Source organism: Hemiscyllium ocellatum, chromosome 8 (assembly GCF_020745735.1).
Source record: "Hemiscyllium ocellatum isolate sHemOce1 chromosome 8, sHemOce1.pat.X.cur, whole genome shotgun sequence".
Taxonomy (NCBI): domain Eukaryota; kingdom Metazoa; phylum Chordata; class Chondrichthyes; order Orectolobiformes; family Hemiscylliidae; genus Hemiscyllium; species Hemiscyllium ocellatum.
Genome location: NC_083408.1, coordinates 39,445,787 through 39,463,134, shown reverse-complemented (window position 1 = coordinate 39,463,134; position 17,348 = coordinate 39,445,787). Strand labels below are relative to the sequence as shown.

Here is a 17,348-nt window from a genome sequence, read left to right as displayed (position 1 = left end):
CTGAGCGTGCAGGCTTTATTCTACAGTTTGGACCTAACCTGAAAATAATTGACCTTGACCAGAAAGCACGGTGGCTCAGTGGTTAGCATTACTGCCTCACGGTGCCAGGGACTCAGGTTTGATTCCACCCTCGGGTGACTGTCTGTGTGGAGTTTGCACGTTCTCTCCGTGTCTGTGTAGGTTTCCCCTGGTTGCTGTAGTTTGCTCCCACAGTCCAAAGATGTACAGGTTAGGTGAATTGGTCATGCCAGATTGCCTAGAGTGTTAGGTGCATTAGTCAGAGGTAAATCGATCTGGGTGAGTTACTCTTCAGAGGTTTGGTGTGGACTTGTTGGTCCGAGGGGCCTGTTTCCACATTGTAGAGAATCTGAGGTGATGTAACAACATCTAGCCTTCTACCTACAGGTTAAGTAGGAATGTATAAGATGCAAAGGGATAGAGAACCAGACTTCTCCTTTTCCCAGGTAGAAATACCTGGATTTTCACAGGATCGGGACAACTCCTGCCAGCTTCTCCGGGATCGTGTGCGGGTAAGGTGCCGGAAGACTGGAGGTTGGCAAACATGGTGCCATTGTTTAAGAAGGGCGGTAAAGACAAGCCAGGGAACTATAGACCGGTGAGCCTAAACTCAGTAGTGGGCAAGTTGTTGGAGGGAATCCTGAGCGACAGAATGTACATGTATTTGGAAAGGCAAGGACTGATTAGGGATAGTCAATTTGGCTTCGTGCGTGGGAAATCATGTCTCACAAACTTGATTGAGTTTTTTGATGAAGTAACAAAAAGATTGATGAGGGCAGAGCAGTAGATGTGATCTATATGGACTTCAGTAAGGCGTTCAACAAGGTTCCCCATGGGAGACTGATTAGCAAGGTTAAATCTCATGGAATACAGGGAGAACTAGCCATTTGGATACAGAACTGGCTCAAAGGTAGAAGACAGAGAGTGGTGGTGAAGGGTTGTTTTTCAGACTGGAGGCCTGTGACCAGTGGAGTGCCACAAGGATCGGTGCTGTGACCTCTACGTATTGTCATTTACATAAATGATTTGGATGTGAGCATAAGAGGTACAGTTAGTAAGTTTGCAGATGACACCAAAATTGGAGGTGTAGTGGACAGCGAAGAGCGTTACCTCAGATTACAATAGGATCTGGACCAGATGGGCCAATGCGCTGAGAGGTGGCAGATGGAGTTTAATTCAGATAAATGCGAGGTGCTGCATTTTGGGAAAGCCAATCTTAGCAGGACTTATACACTTAATGGTAAGATCCTAGGAAATGTTGCTGAACAAAGAGACCTTGGAATGTAGGTTCAAAGCTCCTTGAAAGTGGAGTCGCAGGTAGATAAGATAGTGAAGAAGACGTTTGGTATGTTTTCCTTTATTGGTCAGAGTATTGAGTACAAGAGTTGGGAGGTCATGTTGCGGCTGTACAGGACATTGGTTAGGCCACTGTTGTAATATTGTATGCAATTCTGGTCTCCTTCCTATCAGAAAGATGTTGTGAAACTTGAAAGGATTCAGAAAAGATTTACAAGGATGTTGCCAGGGTTGGATGATTTGAGCTATAGGGAGAGGTTGAACAGGCCGGGGCTGTTTTCCCGCATCATCGGAGGCTGAGGGGTGACCTTATAGAGGTTTAGAAAATGATGAGGGGCATGGATAGGATAAATAGACAAAGTCTTTTTCCTGGGGTCAGGGAGTCCAGAACTAGAGGGCATAGGTTTAGGGTGAGAGGAGAAAGATATAAAAGAGACCTAAGGGGCAACTTTTTCACGCAGACGGTGGTACGTGTATGGAATGAGCTGCCAGAGGATGTGGCAGAGACTGCTACAATTGAAACATTTAAGAGGCATTTGGATGGGTATATGAATAGGAAGGGTTTGGAGGGATAAGGGCCGGGTGCTGGCAGGTGGGACTAGATTGGGTTGGGATATCTGATCGGCATGGACAGATTGGCCTGAAGGGTCTGTTTCTGTGCTGTCCATCTCCATGAATCTATGACTCTATAACTCCCAAAGACTTTGAAAATGGCAGTTTGGATCTAATCCTGGTATCCAATTCACCCGACTGGATGTCACCACCCCCACCACCCTTCTATTTCTGGCAATGTTCACTGGTGTGGGATAAGAGTGGAGGTAGCAAATCCTGCACTCTCACTCTGGCTGGCTGTATTGCTAATCTTACAACTCAACCAAGCACCCCCTCCCCTCATCATCACCAAACTTTGGCAATTTCTTTGTTTCTGACAGCCTTTTGCAACCTATAGTTCTGGACTCCTCAGAGAGCCTTGCTTATGAAAATCTTTGATAGACACTATTGAAAGGTCTACCCCTTTGTATTCCCCATTCCTCATCCACTTGACTTATCATATTCCCATACCTATTGCACATCGCAACACACCTTGACATTGACCATGTCCCATTTATTACCCTCATGGTCTCGAATGCTAGTCATCTATTTCTTTTGGCATAATTGCCAGATGGCCTCATTATGACTCTCTGATTGAGCTCCACCTCTCACAAATGGAATCAGCTCAGCAGGAGTTTCATAGAATCCCTACAGTGTGGAAAGATGCGCTTCAGCCCAACAAGTCCACACCGACCCTCCAAAGACTATCCCACCCAACCCCATTCCCCTACCCTTTTACTCTACATACCCCTGACTAATGCATGTAACCTACACATCCCTGAACACTATAGGCAATTTAGCATGGCCAATTCACCTAACCTACACATCTTTGGACTGTGGGAGGAAACCGGAGTACCTGGAGGAATCCCACACAGACACAGGGAGAATGTACAAACTCCACACAGACAGTTACCCAAGGCTGGAATCGAACCTGGGCCCCTGGCGCTGTGAGGCAGCAGTGCTAATCATGCTGCCCTTTAGTAGTTTTGTTCAAACAGCTTAAAAAGGAGTTTTAACTTTGATTGATTAACAAATTGATGAGGTTAAAATAAATTACTCTTCCTTTCATGTGGTAATTCGATGTTTATTTCTACAGGTGACTTTGTGAAGTTGGTTAAAGCATTTGCTGTTGATGCTGTGGATGGCTGTACCTGACTGACACTTTTATCAGGTTGCAAGGACAGCATTTTTAAAATGGAGATGATGCATTTGTCATGTGCATTTCAAACACTTTCCATTGTTTTAAAAGGCCATTGGTCCTGTACAGAGTTATTAGATGCCCTACAGTGTGGAAACAGGCCATTTGGCCCAATAAGTGCACACCGACCCTCCGAAGAGTCACCCACCCAGATCCATTTCCCTCTGACTAATGTATCTGACACAAAGGGCAATTTAACATGATCAATCCACCTGACCTGCACATCTTTGGATGGTGGGAGGAAACCACAGCACCCGAAGGAAACCCACGCCGTCACAGGGAGAATGTGCAAACTCCACACAGACAATTGCCTGAGATTGAAATTGAACCCAGACCCCTGGGGCTGTGAGGTAGCAGTGCTAACTACTGAGCCACCATGCTACCTTGCAGTTTGAACACTGATTGAATGGGCAGGGGGAACATAGAGTTAGAATGGGGGAAATGTGGAGGACAGAGGGAGCATGGAAGGAGCATGCTCAAGTGGGTGAGGGGTGAGGACTGGAGGACAAAACAGCTTTCAATATTACCGGAGCTCAGTCCTGGAAAACTAAGGCGAGTCTTCTAACCAGCCTGCCTCAGCATCACCCATATCCATGGCAGCTCCAAACCTGTAGGCTCTATCCACGCCCATCTTGGAATGAAAACATTCAGGGTTAGGACGCATTGAACAGAAATGGATGCTGCTGGTTCAGGAGATTGCTCAACTTCCCACTTTCTTTCCAAAAAAGACCAGCCCAAAGTGGCAGAAGAGAGTGAAAATGAAACAAAAGAAAAGCCCAACTTAGAGTTAAAGGAGCAGGGCATAACTTGAATCAGATATCATAAAGGCTAGGCTGTAGCTGGTGTTTGGGTGCTTGTGTCTTAATAACATTGTGTAGTTGTGATTGACTGACAGAATGATGTCAGTATTTCAGTGAATAGCAGTTCTGTCTAGGATGTACCAGAACCACCTTTTCCATGTGCAACATCTCATCCTGAGAAGGGACACTAAGTGTATGGTCTGTATACCATTGAATTGGACAACGCTAGTCTACCAAAGAAACTGTTTCACGTTGTCATGGCAATAGATCATGGCACTGAATTACTTATGGAGATATTGAACTTTTAAAAACAACATGCCTTTTTTTTCAAAAGAAAGGAATACAAGCCAAAGGTAGCAGAGAATATAAATTCAGTAGATTACATTGAGTCCCAAGAGGAACCGTGGAATGTCATGGTTGAAGAGTGTCGAGGGAACATCGGAGAGTAACAATTCAAAGGGAGAACACCAGGCCCAGCTCTGAACTGTGATCTCCTGTGGCAACAGAGATAATGAGAGACTGAGGAGACCCTCCCAGCAGAAAACCATTTCCTCAGACAGCAGACAAGCTATTAGACGAAAAAAGGCGATTATATGTGAAAGACAATGTTTGTATTTTATCCTTTCAGAAATTCAGCAGAAAGGAAGTTAAAAATTAACTGCAAGTCTGTAATTCTGTGTCCTGGTGTGCAAATGTACAAGTTTGTTAGTGTGATGGGTGTCCTAATGTAAGTGTGCTAATATGCTAAGGCTCTGGTGTGCTAGTGTGCCAATGTGTAAGGATCTTGGTGTGCTAGTATGCTGATATTCCTGATGTTCTAGTATCCCAGTGTGCTAATATGCTGGTGTCAAGGTGAACAATTATGGGATTGCACTAGGGTGTTGGTGTTCTGGTATAGTAGAGAGCTAGTGTGCTGGTGTGCTAATGTGCTGGTGAACTGGTGGAGGGAGGGTGTTAATTGAGGGGCTCAACAGAGGGATAGTGTTGATTGAGGGTGTTGGCAGTGGGAAGGTGTGGATTGAGGGGGTCGGTGGAGGAGGGTGTGGATTGAGGGGTTTGGCAGAGAGACGGTTTGGATTGAGAGAGTCAACAGAGAGAGTGTGGATTGAGGGGGTCGGTGGAGGAAGGGTGTGCATTGATAATGTTGATGGAGGGAGGGTGTGGATTGAGGGTATGGGTGGAGGTAGGGTGTAGATTGAGGGAGTTGGCAGAGAGATGGTGTGGATCGAAGGGTTTCACAGAGGGAGGGTGTAGATTGAGGGAGTTAGCAGAGGCAGGGTGTAGATTAAGGGGTTTGGCAGAGGGAGGGTGTGGATTGAGGGTGTGGATGGAGGCAGAGTGTGGATTGAGGGGTTTGGCAGAGGGAGGGTGTAGATTGAAGGAGTTGATGAGGGAGGGTGTGGATTGAGAAGGTCGGCAGAGGGAGGGTGTGGATTGAAGGAGGGTGTGCATTGAGGGAGAAAGTGTGGATTGAGGGAGTCAGTGGAAGGAGGGTGTGGATTAAAGGAGGGTGTGTATTGAGGGCGGTGATGAAGGTAGGCTGGGGTCAGTGGAGGGAGGGCGTGGATTGAGGGTGATAGCAGAGGGAGTGTGTAGATTGAGGGTGATGGCAGAGGGAGCGTGTGGATTGAGGGGGTGATGGAAGGAAGGTGTGGATTGAGAGGGTTGGCAGAGGGAGGGTGTGGATTGAGGGGGTCGATGGAGAGAGGGTTTGGATTGAGGGGCTTGGCAGAGGGAGAGTGTGGATTAAGGGGGCCGGTGGAGAGAGGTTATGGTTTGAGGATGTTGGCAGAGGGAGGGTATGAATTGAGAGGGTCAATGGAGGGAGGGTGTGGATTGAGGGGGTCGATGGAGAGAGGGTGTGGATTGAAGGGTTTGGCAGAGGGAGGGTGTGGATTGAGGGGCTTGGCAGGGGGAGGGTGTGGATTGAGGGGTTTGGCAGAGGGAGGGTGTGGATTGAGGGGGTTGATGGAGGGAGGGTGTGGATTGACGGGCTTGGCAGGGGGAGGGTGTGGATTGAGGGGTTTGGCAGAGGGAGGGTGTGGATTGAGGGGGTTGATGGAGGGAGGGCGTGGATTGAAGGGTTTTGCAGAGGAATGATGTGGATTGAGCGTGCCCATAGAGGGTGGGCGTGGATTGAGGGTGTTGGTGAAGTGGGGGTGTGAATTGAGGGTTTGGTGGAGGGAAGTTGTTGATTGAGGGTGTCCAGGGAGACGAGGTGTTAGTTGAGAGTGTCTGCGGAGAAAGAGTGGTGATTGGTCTATAAGCTCCTCCCTCAGCCTTGGGCTCGGTATTTACAGGGGCACTCCCCCAATTCCAGCCATACCACATAACAGTTACTCAGGGGCTCCCAAACATTCACTAGATGATTATAGGATTAAGGTGAGAGGGGAAAGATTTCAAAAGAAGCTGAGGGGTAACGTTTTCATGCAGAGGGTGGTGTGTCTATGGAATGAGCTGTCAGAGGACATGGTGGAGGTGGGTATAATTGCAGCATTTAAAAGGCATCTGGGGCATGGGTATATGAATAGGAAGGGTTTAGAGGGATATTTGGGCCAAGTGTTGGCAAATGGGACTAGATCAGATTGGGATGTCTGGACGGGTTGGAGTGAAGGGTCAGTTTCTGTGCTGTATGACTCCATGGTGTCCTGTGTCCAGGTATCCTGGTTTGCAAAAGTCCTGGTGTGTTAATATGCTGATGCCCCGGTAAACTAAGGTGGGATTGCATGAGTATGTTGGTGTTCTAATGCAGTGGTGTGCTAGCATACAGGAGTGTGGGTGTGCTGGTGTGGTGGTGACCTGTAGTCCTGGTATGCTGGTGATGTGGTGACCTGGAGTCCTGGTGAGGTGGTTTGATGGTGTGTTGCTGTGCTTGTATCCTGTTGTGCTAGTATGTTCACATGATGATGTCATGGTATGCTAGTATGCTGGTGTCTTATTGTGTTGGTGTCCTGGTATGCTGACGCTATCACGTGACAGGATGTTGGTGGCCTGGTGAGCAGATATGGTTGTGTCCTAGTTAGGTAGTATGTTGATCTCTTGGCATGCTGATGTGCAAGTGTGTTAGTGTGCTAGTATCGTCCAGATGTGCTAATCTGCTGGTGTTTTGGTGTCATGATGTAAGTTGCCCTGGTGTGCTTCTATCATGGTATACCGGTGCGTTGATGACCTGGTGTGCTGCTGTGCTGGTTTTCTGGTGGGCTCTGTAGGGTTGTGTAGGTGTGCTAGCATGTGATCTAATGGTGTATTAATGTATCCGTTTACCCGTGTCCTGCTGCAGTAGTGTACTAGCATGCAGTTTTCATAATGCTGTCTGTGTGGACTTTGCACATTGTGTCTGTGTGGGTTTCCTCTGGGTGCTCTGGTTTCATTCTGTAGTCCAAAGATGTGAAAGTTAGGTGGATTGGCCATGCTAATCAGTGTTCACAGTGTCCAGGAATGTGCAGACTAGGTGGATTAGCCAGAGAAAACGCAGGGCAGGGGAGTGGATCTGAGTGGGATATTTTTCAGAGGGTCAGTGTGGATTTGATAGGCCAAATAACCTGTTTCCATGTTGTAAGGAGTTCTGTGATGATTCTTATTCCTAATCTATGTGTATGCATGTCTCACTTTATTGTCCTTTCTCTTCTTTCAGTTGCTAACAAGGTCAATCTTTCTTTGAAAGGAGAAAGTCTGGTCAAATAAGCTCCTTTTATCATATAAATACTTTGGGCTTTGCAAAGGTACCCGTGAGGAAGGGTTTCCTTAGTTAACTTGATCTTGTTGTGACCCCCAACTGCAGGAGGAGGTTGAATAAAGAATGGGAGTCAATTCATCCATCCCCACACAGAAGCATATCCTGCCCAGAATCATAACACACTGGGCGACCATGCCATGGGGACCCATGCTAAATACTTGCAGAAAGCTTACAAATAGATATCAGCCTTCTGAAATGGGCATATTGATCTCTCAGAGTTAAAAAGTGAGGTGGCAGAAAAGCATAGCAGGTCAGACAGCATCCGAAGAGCAGGAGAGTCAATGTTTTGGGCATAAGCTTCATCAGGAGTGTGCGGGTTGGAAGGGGGCTGAGATAAATAGGGGAGTGAGGGTGGGGCTGGCAGGGAGGTAGATGGGAAGGTGATAGGTGCATGCAGGTGGGAGGGGGTGATGGTGATAGGTCAGTGGTGAGGGTGGAGCAGATGAGTGGGAAGGAAGATGGACAAATAGGACCGTTCAAGAGGACGGTGCCGAGTTGGAGGATTGGATCTGGGATAAGGTGAGGGGGAGGGGAGATGAGGAAACTGGTGAAGTCAACATTGATGCCGTGTGGTTGGAGGGTCCCAAGGCGGAAGATGAGGCGTTCTTCCTCCAGGCGATGGGTGGCTTGAATTTGGCAGTGGAGACGGTCCAGGACTTGCATGTCCTTAGCGGAGTGGGAGGGCCACTCAGTTTAAAGGCAATTAAAGATGGGCAATAAATGGCAGTAATAGGCACATTCCAACAAAGAATAACAAAAACTTTATTGCAGGTTTTTTTTCTTTATTTGAAGTGTGTATTTTACTCCGATGCCTCTCCACCTGGGCTCTCAAGAACGACCATCTGTACCTGCAAATTGAGGATACATTCCTGTCATTTCTCAAATGGAGAAAACTTTTGGGAAACATCAACAGCACAAACTCAACCCATTACCTTGATTGTCTATTTTTGTCAAGATAAGCTCAACCCAGGTGGTAATTAAAGCAAAATACTGCGAAAGCTGGAAATCTGACATAACAACAGAAAATGCTGGAAAAGCTCTGGTGGCATCTGTGGAGTGAGAAAGTAATCTGTAAATGTAGGTTTATTATAAAGTGTCTAGCTCTTCTTTCTCATGTTAAGTAAGCATACACCATAATTTGGGGTTATTCATTTAGCCAAGAAATCTTATTCCTGTACACAACACAGAAAACAAAATAGATGCAATCCTCAAACCATAAGAGGTTCCTCATGGAAATAATAAGATAGACAATATCTGATACTTTGAGACCTTAATTCAAGCAAGCCTTAATGTCTGCAATTCTGTCAATTGTTATTCTGTGTGAACAGTTCACAAATAGCACAAACAAATATATATTTTGCACTCATTGAATATTTGTTGAATACACAATCAATATTGCATGGCTGTGAACACATATTCATGAGGAAATTATATGTTTTATTGCATGGAGTCTGTAAAATAAAGCTGTGATTAGCTCTTTCAGATCTAGCATTTTGAATAGCTTCATTGTACCAAACTGGGTTGATGAAGCCTATTTGTTTCTGTAAGTTATTTAAACATAAATTAATGTGATTAAGCATTTATCCTGCGAAAATCTGACTGAAGCCAAAAGGGTAACTGAGGAGAGACTAGGTCCTCTTAAAGAACAGCAAGGCTGTCTATGTGTGGAACCGGAGGGCACAGTAGAGACACTAATCAAGCATTTTGCGTCAGTGTTTACTGTGGAGAAGGATATGGAAGATAGAGAATGTGAGGAAATAAATAGTGACAGCTTGAAAAATGTCCAAATTACAGAGGAGAAGATGCTGGATGTCTTAAAACACCAAAAGGCAGATAAATCCCTGGGACCTGATCAGGTGTACCCTATAATTCTGTGGGAAGCTAGGGAAGTGATTGCTGGGCCCCTTGCTGGGATATTTGTATCATCGATAGTCACAGGTGAGGTGCCAGAAGACTGGAGGTTGGCTAACGTGGTGCCATTATTTAAGAAGGGTGGTTAGGCCAAGCCAGGGGACTATAGACCAGTGAGCCTGACATTGGTGGTGGGCAAGTTATTGGAGGGAATCCTGAGGGACTGGATTTAAATTCATTTGAAAAGGCAAGGACTGATTAGGAATAGTCAACATGGTTTTGTGCGTGGGAAATCATTTCTCACAAACTTGACTAAGTTTTTTGAAGTAGTAACAAACAGGATTGTTGGGGGCAGAGCAGTGGACGTGATCTATACGGACTTCAGTAAGCTGTTTGACAAGATTCCTCATGCAAGACTGGTTAGCAAGATTTGATCACATGGAATACACGGAGAACTAGCCATTTGGATACAGAACTGGTCAAAGGTAGAAGATAGAGGGTGGTGGTGGAGAGTTGTTTTTCAGACTGGAGGCCTGTGACCAGTGGAGTGCCACAAGGATTGGTGCTGGGTCCACTGTTTTTGTCATTTAGATAAATAATTTGCCTGTGAATATAGGAGGTATAGTTAGTAAGTTTGGCAGATGACACCAAAATCGAAGGTGTAGTGGGCAGTGAAATGATTACCTCAGATTACAACAGGATCTTGATCAGATAGGCCAATCGGCTGAGGAGTGGCAGATAAAGTTTAATTTAGATAAATGCGAGATGCTGCACTTTGGAAATCAAGGCAGGACTTATGCACTTAATGCTAATGTCCTGGGCAATGTTGCTGAACAAACAGATCTTGGAGTACAGGTTCATAGCTCCTTGAAAGTGAAGTCACAGGACAGGATAGTGAAGAAGGCAATTGGTATGCTTGCCTTTACTGGTCGGTGCACTGAGTTATAGGAAATATGAGTTTATGTTGCAGCTGTACAGGACATTGGTTAGGCCACTATTGATATACTGCATTCAATTCTGGTCTCCCTGCTAAAGGAAAATTGCTGTGAAACTTGAAAGGGTTCAGAAAAGATTTACAAGGATGTTACCAGGTTTGGAGGATTTGAGCTATAGGGAGAGGCTGAATAGGCTGGGCCTGTTTTCTCTGAAGCATCATAGGCTGAGGGGTGACCTTATACAGGTTTATAAAATCATGAGGGACATGGATAGGGTAAATAGACAAGATCTTTTCCCCAGGGTGGGCGAGTCCAAAACTGGAGAGCATAGGTTTAGGGTGAGAGGGTAAGATTTAAAAGGGAGCTAAGGGGCAATGTTTTCACACAGAAGGTGGTACATGTATGGAATGAGCTGCCAGAGCAAGTGGAGGAGGCTGGTAAAATTCTAACATTTAAAAGGCATCTAGGTGGGCATATTAATAGGAAGGGTTTGGAGGGATATGAGCCAAATGGTGGCAAATGGGACTAGATTTATTTAGGATTTCTGGTCGGCATGGATGAATAGGACCAAAAAGGCAGTTTCTATGCTGTATAGCTCAATGACTCCATGAATACTGAAACTTTGTCACTTGATAGAATGGGAACTTTACATAGCTTTCATTGAACAATCTATCCCAATTATAGCAAGGTTTTTGACTTAGGCTTCCTTGATTCGACAAAGTACAATCAACAGATTAATATTTAAGACTGTAAAGTACACCATGTATTTGTATAAAACATTGCCAAACCATTTGAACAAGTAATGAACCCATTCTAAGAACAGCTGTAAAGAGATTGTGAATAATCCAAACAAGACCATTAATCTCTTGTAGTTGAATAGAATATAAAAATGAAGATAATATGATTGATTATGTTACTCTGAAAGCAGAAGAGATGACAGCAGAGAGAAAAGAAGAATGATGTAGAGACTTAGCCACCACAATAGAGGGCTGCGTTCAGTAGTCTGTAATGTATAGATGTAAATAAGGCTATTACATTACTGAAGTGAGTGCGAGAGCCTTACTGTCAGATAAGACCAAGTTCTCGTCCAACAGGTTTATTTGAAATTACAAGCTTTCAGAGCGCTCCTCCTTATTCACCTGATGATTTCAGTTCAACCTTTTGGACTATAAACCTGTTGGCATCATGTGACTTCAGATTTTGTCCACACCAGTCCATCACTGGCACCTCCACATTAGATAAGACTGAACTATGGATCCTAGAGACCAAGAGGATTGGTAACTTAGTAAAATCAACAATCTCTTAAGAGTGCATGAATAAACAACCACAGTCAGGGATATTAAGGTAAAGTACTTACAACTGCCAGCTATCTAGCAGCATTCACTTAAAGCATTGAATAAAGCAACACCTTTTCCCCACACTGCCTCCAACATCCCTGCCCCTACCTGCAACTTCCTCATTGTGTTACAATTGGATATGTGTTAGTTTCCTTTTAGAACACACTGGGTCAAAACTTCCAGAGCAAGTGTGAAAGATCCCGTGGATGTCCCGATTTATGGATTCATGTGGGAATTACCAGTTGAAACAACCTTTCCATGTCCAACTTGTCAAGACCATTTAGGATCTTACGTACTTCAGTCAAATCACTGCTTTGACTTGCTGCAAGTGAAAATAAGCCTGGCCTGTGCAACCTTTCTTCATCAGACAACCGATTCAATCCATCTATGACATCTCTGGTTTTAAGTCGTATTACGGAGATGAGTGCAAGGGAGGGTTGGTACTTGGAAAAATCGTCAGCTAAGGCTGTAACCTAATATCCTTCTCTCTCTCCACAATGCATACTTCTAACCATATTTAGATTAATAGCTCTGACCTGGTGGGACTGTACAACACAAATTGAATTATTATGCAAAACAGATAACAATATAATTAATTTTAAAGTCATGCAATATAAATCAAACCTGTTCCACCGCTTACAAAGGTATTTAGACATTACTCTTGTTGTTTTATTCATAATAAATCAATAAATATTCATTGCTTTGTGCTCTGGTTTATGTTTTATCATGGTACAACACAAGAGTGTATTCACTGAGCACCAGGCTACCATACCTCTGCCAGCCCTGCTGAGAAGTGATTACAGTTCTTGTGCATGAGATGGTAGGCATTGCCCTTGAACTCCTTTCCAAGCTCTTCAATAATCTTGTCAACATCTTCCTCTGTAAAGTCTGTAGTGCCAAGAGCGATGGCCTCTCTGAATAAAAGAAAACAATTTTTGTATCAGGATTTCTTTTTGAATGTGCAGACCCCTCTTTGTGTTGCTCACCGTGAAGCAGAGAATGTACTGTACATGCCCATCAGGATGGCCTCCCACATACTACCAGGGGTCACTGAGTAACTCACTGAATAAGTCATTTTCCAAATTTACTACATGCCGTTCTGTGTTGTAGAGGCGGACTTGCATGACTCAGCAGGTTTCTGTGGTAACTCAGAATCAACAGCCTTGATTTTTACTGCATGTTCTTTTACCAATATACCCAAGTTTCATCTCTGGTACAAAGCCACAGATGCACTGAATGGTAGTGAGCAGAATATACTAGTTTTGAGAGATATGTTTGGGCCTCAAAGCCATTGCACCAGCTACCATAGCTTTTCCAGCCTCTCCTGCGTCTCACCACCAACCAAACCCCTGCCCTTGCCAACCCAATTCCCTCCTCCTGGCTCCTTCACAGGTCCTCAAGCTCTACTTTTACATCTAAAATTGGCACAACAAAACATCATATGGATCATGTATCTTGCTCCCATTCTCCTGATTCAAGCTTCTTCACCAGTCTGTCTATTTTTCCTGTTTGAAGCTCAGATAAGCACATAAGGAAAAGAGCAGGAATGGGTCTTTACACAATATAATCATCTTTGACCTGTACAGGGATCACAAAACAAGACAGTTCGGCCTCATGCAATCCTGACTAAAGCTTCACATACGTAATCCATCCTGATATTGGATAGTCTTTAATAACAGCTATCTTGCCTGAGATTACAATTTCTGGGTGAAGGGTGCTGAGAATATATTTACTGCCCGTTCACTTTGAATAAAATTAAGGAACCCAGTGTGCAGTCAGAGATAAATCTAAGAGCATCCTCTCTCACCATTCAGTTTCAAACAGATCAGAGCATTTAGTAACAAGGCCATCAGCAACTCACAGCTGAATGTTCCACAAAACATTTATTAAGATAATAGCAGCCGAAAAGGTGAAGCATTTCTGAAGGCGGCACTTCTTCACTCACAGATCAAGACCTACTTCGCAGTCAGGCTGTTATAATATTGATGAAAAGGCCTGGGTACCTTGGGTAGAGTGCTTCAATTAACTCTTCTTTATATACTATCCAACTGGGCTTTCTAGTAGCTCGTGGTGAAGGATAATGTATGAATAAGTCTCAGCAAAACTTACCTCAGATAACAAAAGGTCTATCTCACCTAAGTGATGAAATTTATTGGGGCCAATTTTTCACTGGTGAGATATTCCTATTCCAGTGCATGTAGTGTAGATAGGACCTTGCAGCATCTCCATTGTTGCACACTCTCAGGTACACTGAGATTTCTTATGCCCTGGTCCCTTCTGAAAGTCTACATCTAAGTTGGAGATGTTGGAGGGTTCTTATGAAATTAAGTAACATAAGGAGAAGTTACACTATTAAATACATACTGCCCTCATGCCATGTCTATCTCCCTTCCCACCCATCCGCTCCACCCTCCTCTCTGACCTATCACCATTACCCCTGCCTTCATCTACCTATTGCATTCTCAGCCATCTTCCTTCCCATCCCCACCTCCCCCCCACCCCCTTCATTTATCTCTCTATGCCCTTGGCTCACAAGCTTCATTCCTGAAACGTCAATTCTAGGGCCCCTCAAAGATCAGCAAGGCAGCCTTTGTGTGGAGCTGCAGAAAATGAGGGAGATACTAAATGAATATTTTGCATCAGTATTTACTGTGAAAAAGGATATGGAAGAAATCGACTGTAGGGAAATAGATGGTGACATCATGCAAAATGTCCAGATTACAGAGGAAGAAGTGCTGGATGTCTTGAAACAGGTAAAGGTGGATAAACCCCCAGGACCTGATCAGGTATACCTTAGAACTCGGTGGGAAGCTAGAGAAGTGATTGCTGGGCCTCTTGCTAAGATATTTGTATCATTGATAGTCACAGGCGAGGTCTCGGAAGACTGGAGGTTGGCAAATGTGGTGTCACTGTTTAAGAAGGGTGGTAAGGACAAGCCAGGGAACTATAGACAAGTGAGCCTGACCTCGGTGGTGGGCAAGTTGTTGGAGGGAATCCTGAGGGGCAGGATGTACATGTATTTGGAATGGCAAGGTCCTAGGGAGTGTTGCTGAGCAAAGAGACCTTGGAGTGCAGGTTCATAGCTCCTTGAAAGTGGAGGTGCAGGTATATAGGATAGTGAAGAAGGCGTTTGGTATGCTTTCCTTTATTGGTCAGAATATTGAGGACAGGAGTTGGGAGGTCATGTTGAGGCTGCACAGGACATTGGTTAGGCCACTGTTGGAATATTGCATGCAATTCTGGTCTCCTTCCTATCGGAAAGATGGTGTGAGACTTGAAAGGGTTCAGAAAAGATTTACAAGGATGTTGCCAGGGTTGGAGGATTTGAGCTATAGGGAGAGGCTATGAACCTGCTCTCCAGGGTCTCTTGGTTTGGTAACTAGGACCTTACCATTAAGTGTATAAATCCTGCTAAGATTTGCTTTCCCAAAATGCAACACCTCACATTTATCTGAATTAAAGTCCATCTGCTACTTCTCAGCCCATTGGCCCATCTGGTCATGATCCTGTTGTAATCTGAGGTAACCCTCTTCGCTGTCCACTACACCTCCAATTTTGTGTCATCAGCAAACTTACTAACTGTACCTCTTATGCTCATATCCAAATCATTTATGTAAATGACACAAAGTAGAGGACCCAGCACCGATCTTTGTGGCACTCTACTGGTCACAGGCATCCATTCTGAAAAACAACCTTCTACCACCACCCTCTGTCTTCTACCTTTGAGCCAGTTTTGTATCCAAATGGCTAGTTCTCCCTGTATTCCATGAGATCTAACCTTGCTAATCAGTCTCCCATGGGGAACCTTGTCAAAAGCCTTACTGAAGTCCATATAGATCATATCTACTGCTCTGCCCTCATCAATCCTCTATGTTACTCCTTCAAAAAACTCAATCAAGTTTGTGAGACATGATTTCTCACGCACAAAGCCATGTTCACTATCCCTAATGAGTCCTTGTCTTTCCAAAAACATGTACATCCTGTCCCTCAGGATTCCCTCCAGCAACTTACTCACCTCCAAGGTCAGGCTCACTGGTCTATAGTTCCCTGGCTTGTTCTTACCATCATTCTTAAGCATTGGCACCATGTTAGCCATCCTCGAGTCTTCCAGCATCTCACCTGCGACTATTGATGATAAAAGTATCTCAGCAAGAGGCCCAGCAATCACTTCTCTAGCTTCCCACAGAGTTCTAGGGTACACCCGATCAGGTCCTGGGGATTTGTCCACCTTTAACCGTTTCAAGACATCCAGCACTTCCTCCTCTGTAATTTGGACATTTTGCAAGGTGTCACCATTTATTTCCCTACAGTCTATATCTTCCATCTCCTTTTCCACAGTAAATACTGATGCAAAATACTCATTTGGTATCTCCCCCATTTTCTGCGACTTCACACAAAGGTCGCCTTACTGATCTTTGAGAGGCCCTAGTTACCCTTTTGTCCTTAACGTATTTGTAAAAACCATTTGGATTCTCTTTAAGTCTATTTGCCAAAGCTATCTCATGGCCCCTTTTGGCCCTCCTGATTTCCCTCTTAAGTATACTTTTACTGCCTTTATTCTCTTCTAAGGATTCACTAAGGATATCCTGTCTATACCTTACAAATGCTTCCTTCTTTTTCTTAACGAAACCCTCAATTTCTTTAGTCATCCAGCATTCCCTATACCTACCAGCCTTCCCTTCCACCTTAACAGGAATATACTTTCTCTGGATTCTCGTTATCTCACTTCTGAAGGCTTCCCATTTTCCAGCTGTCCCTTTATCTGTGAACATCTGCCCCTCCAATCAGCTTTTGAAAGTTCTTGCCTAATACTGTCAAAATTAGCCTTTCTCCAATTTAGAACGTTAACTTTTAGATCTGGTCTGTCCTTTTCCATCATTATTTTAAATCTAACAGAATTATGGTTGCTGACCCCAAAGTGCTCCCCCACTAACAGCTTAGTCACCTGCCTTGCCTTATTTCCCAAGAGTAGGTCAGGTTTTGCACCTTCTCTAATAGGTACATCCACACACTGAATCAGAAAATTGTCTTTTACACACTTAACAAATTCCTCTCCACCTAAACCCTTAACACTGTGACAGTTTCAGTCTATGTTTGGAAAGTTGAAATCCCCTCCTATAACCATTCTATTATTCTTACAGATAGCTGAGATCTCTTTACAAGTTTGTTTCTCAATTTCCCTCTGACTATTAAGGCATCTGTAATACAATCCCAATAAGGTGATCATCCCTTTCTTATTTCTCAGTTCCACCCAAATAACTTCCCTGGATGTATTTCCAGGAATATCCTCCCTCAGCACAGCTGTAATGCTATCCCTTATTGAAAATGCTAACACCTTCCCCTCCTCTCTTGCCTCCCTTTCTATCCTTCCTGTAGCATTTATATCCTGGAACATTAAGCTGCCAGTCCTGCCCACCCCTGAGCCATGTTTCTGTAATTGCTATGATATCCCAGTCCCATGTTCCTAACCATGCCCTGAGTTCATCTGCCTTCCCTGTTAGGCCACTTGCATTGTACTCTATGCTACACTCTCCCCACCCCCACCCTCCCCTAGCTTATCTCTCCACACTTTCAGGCTCACTGCCT

General features: G+C 44.5%; 1 protein-coding gene across 1 annotated transcript in view; it reads right to left on the bottom strand.

Annotated features, from left to right (window-relative positions):
- Nucleotides 1–17,348, bottom strand: part of LOC132818170 (deubiquitinase DESI2) — a 69,180-nt gene that overhangs the window by 18,550 nt on the left and 33,282 nt on the right. Inside the window, exon 4 of the mRNA XM_060828949.1 lies at nt 12,535–12,676. Coding sequence (XP_060684932.1) covers nt 12,535–12,676 — 142 coding nt within the window. The remainder of the gene's footprint in view (nt 1–12,534; nt 12,677–17,348) is intronic.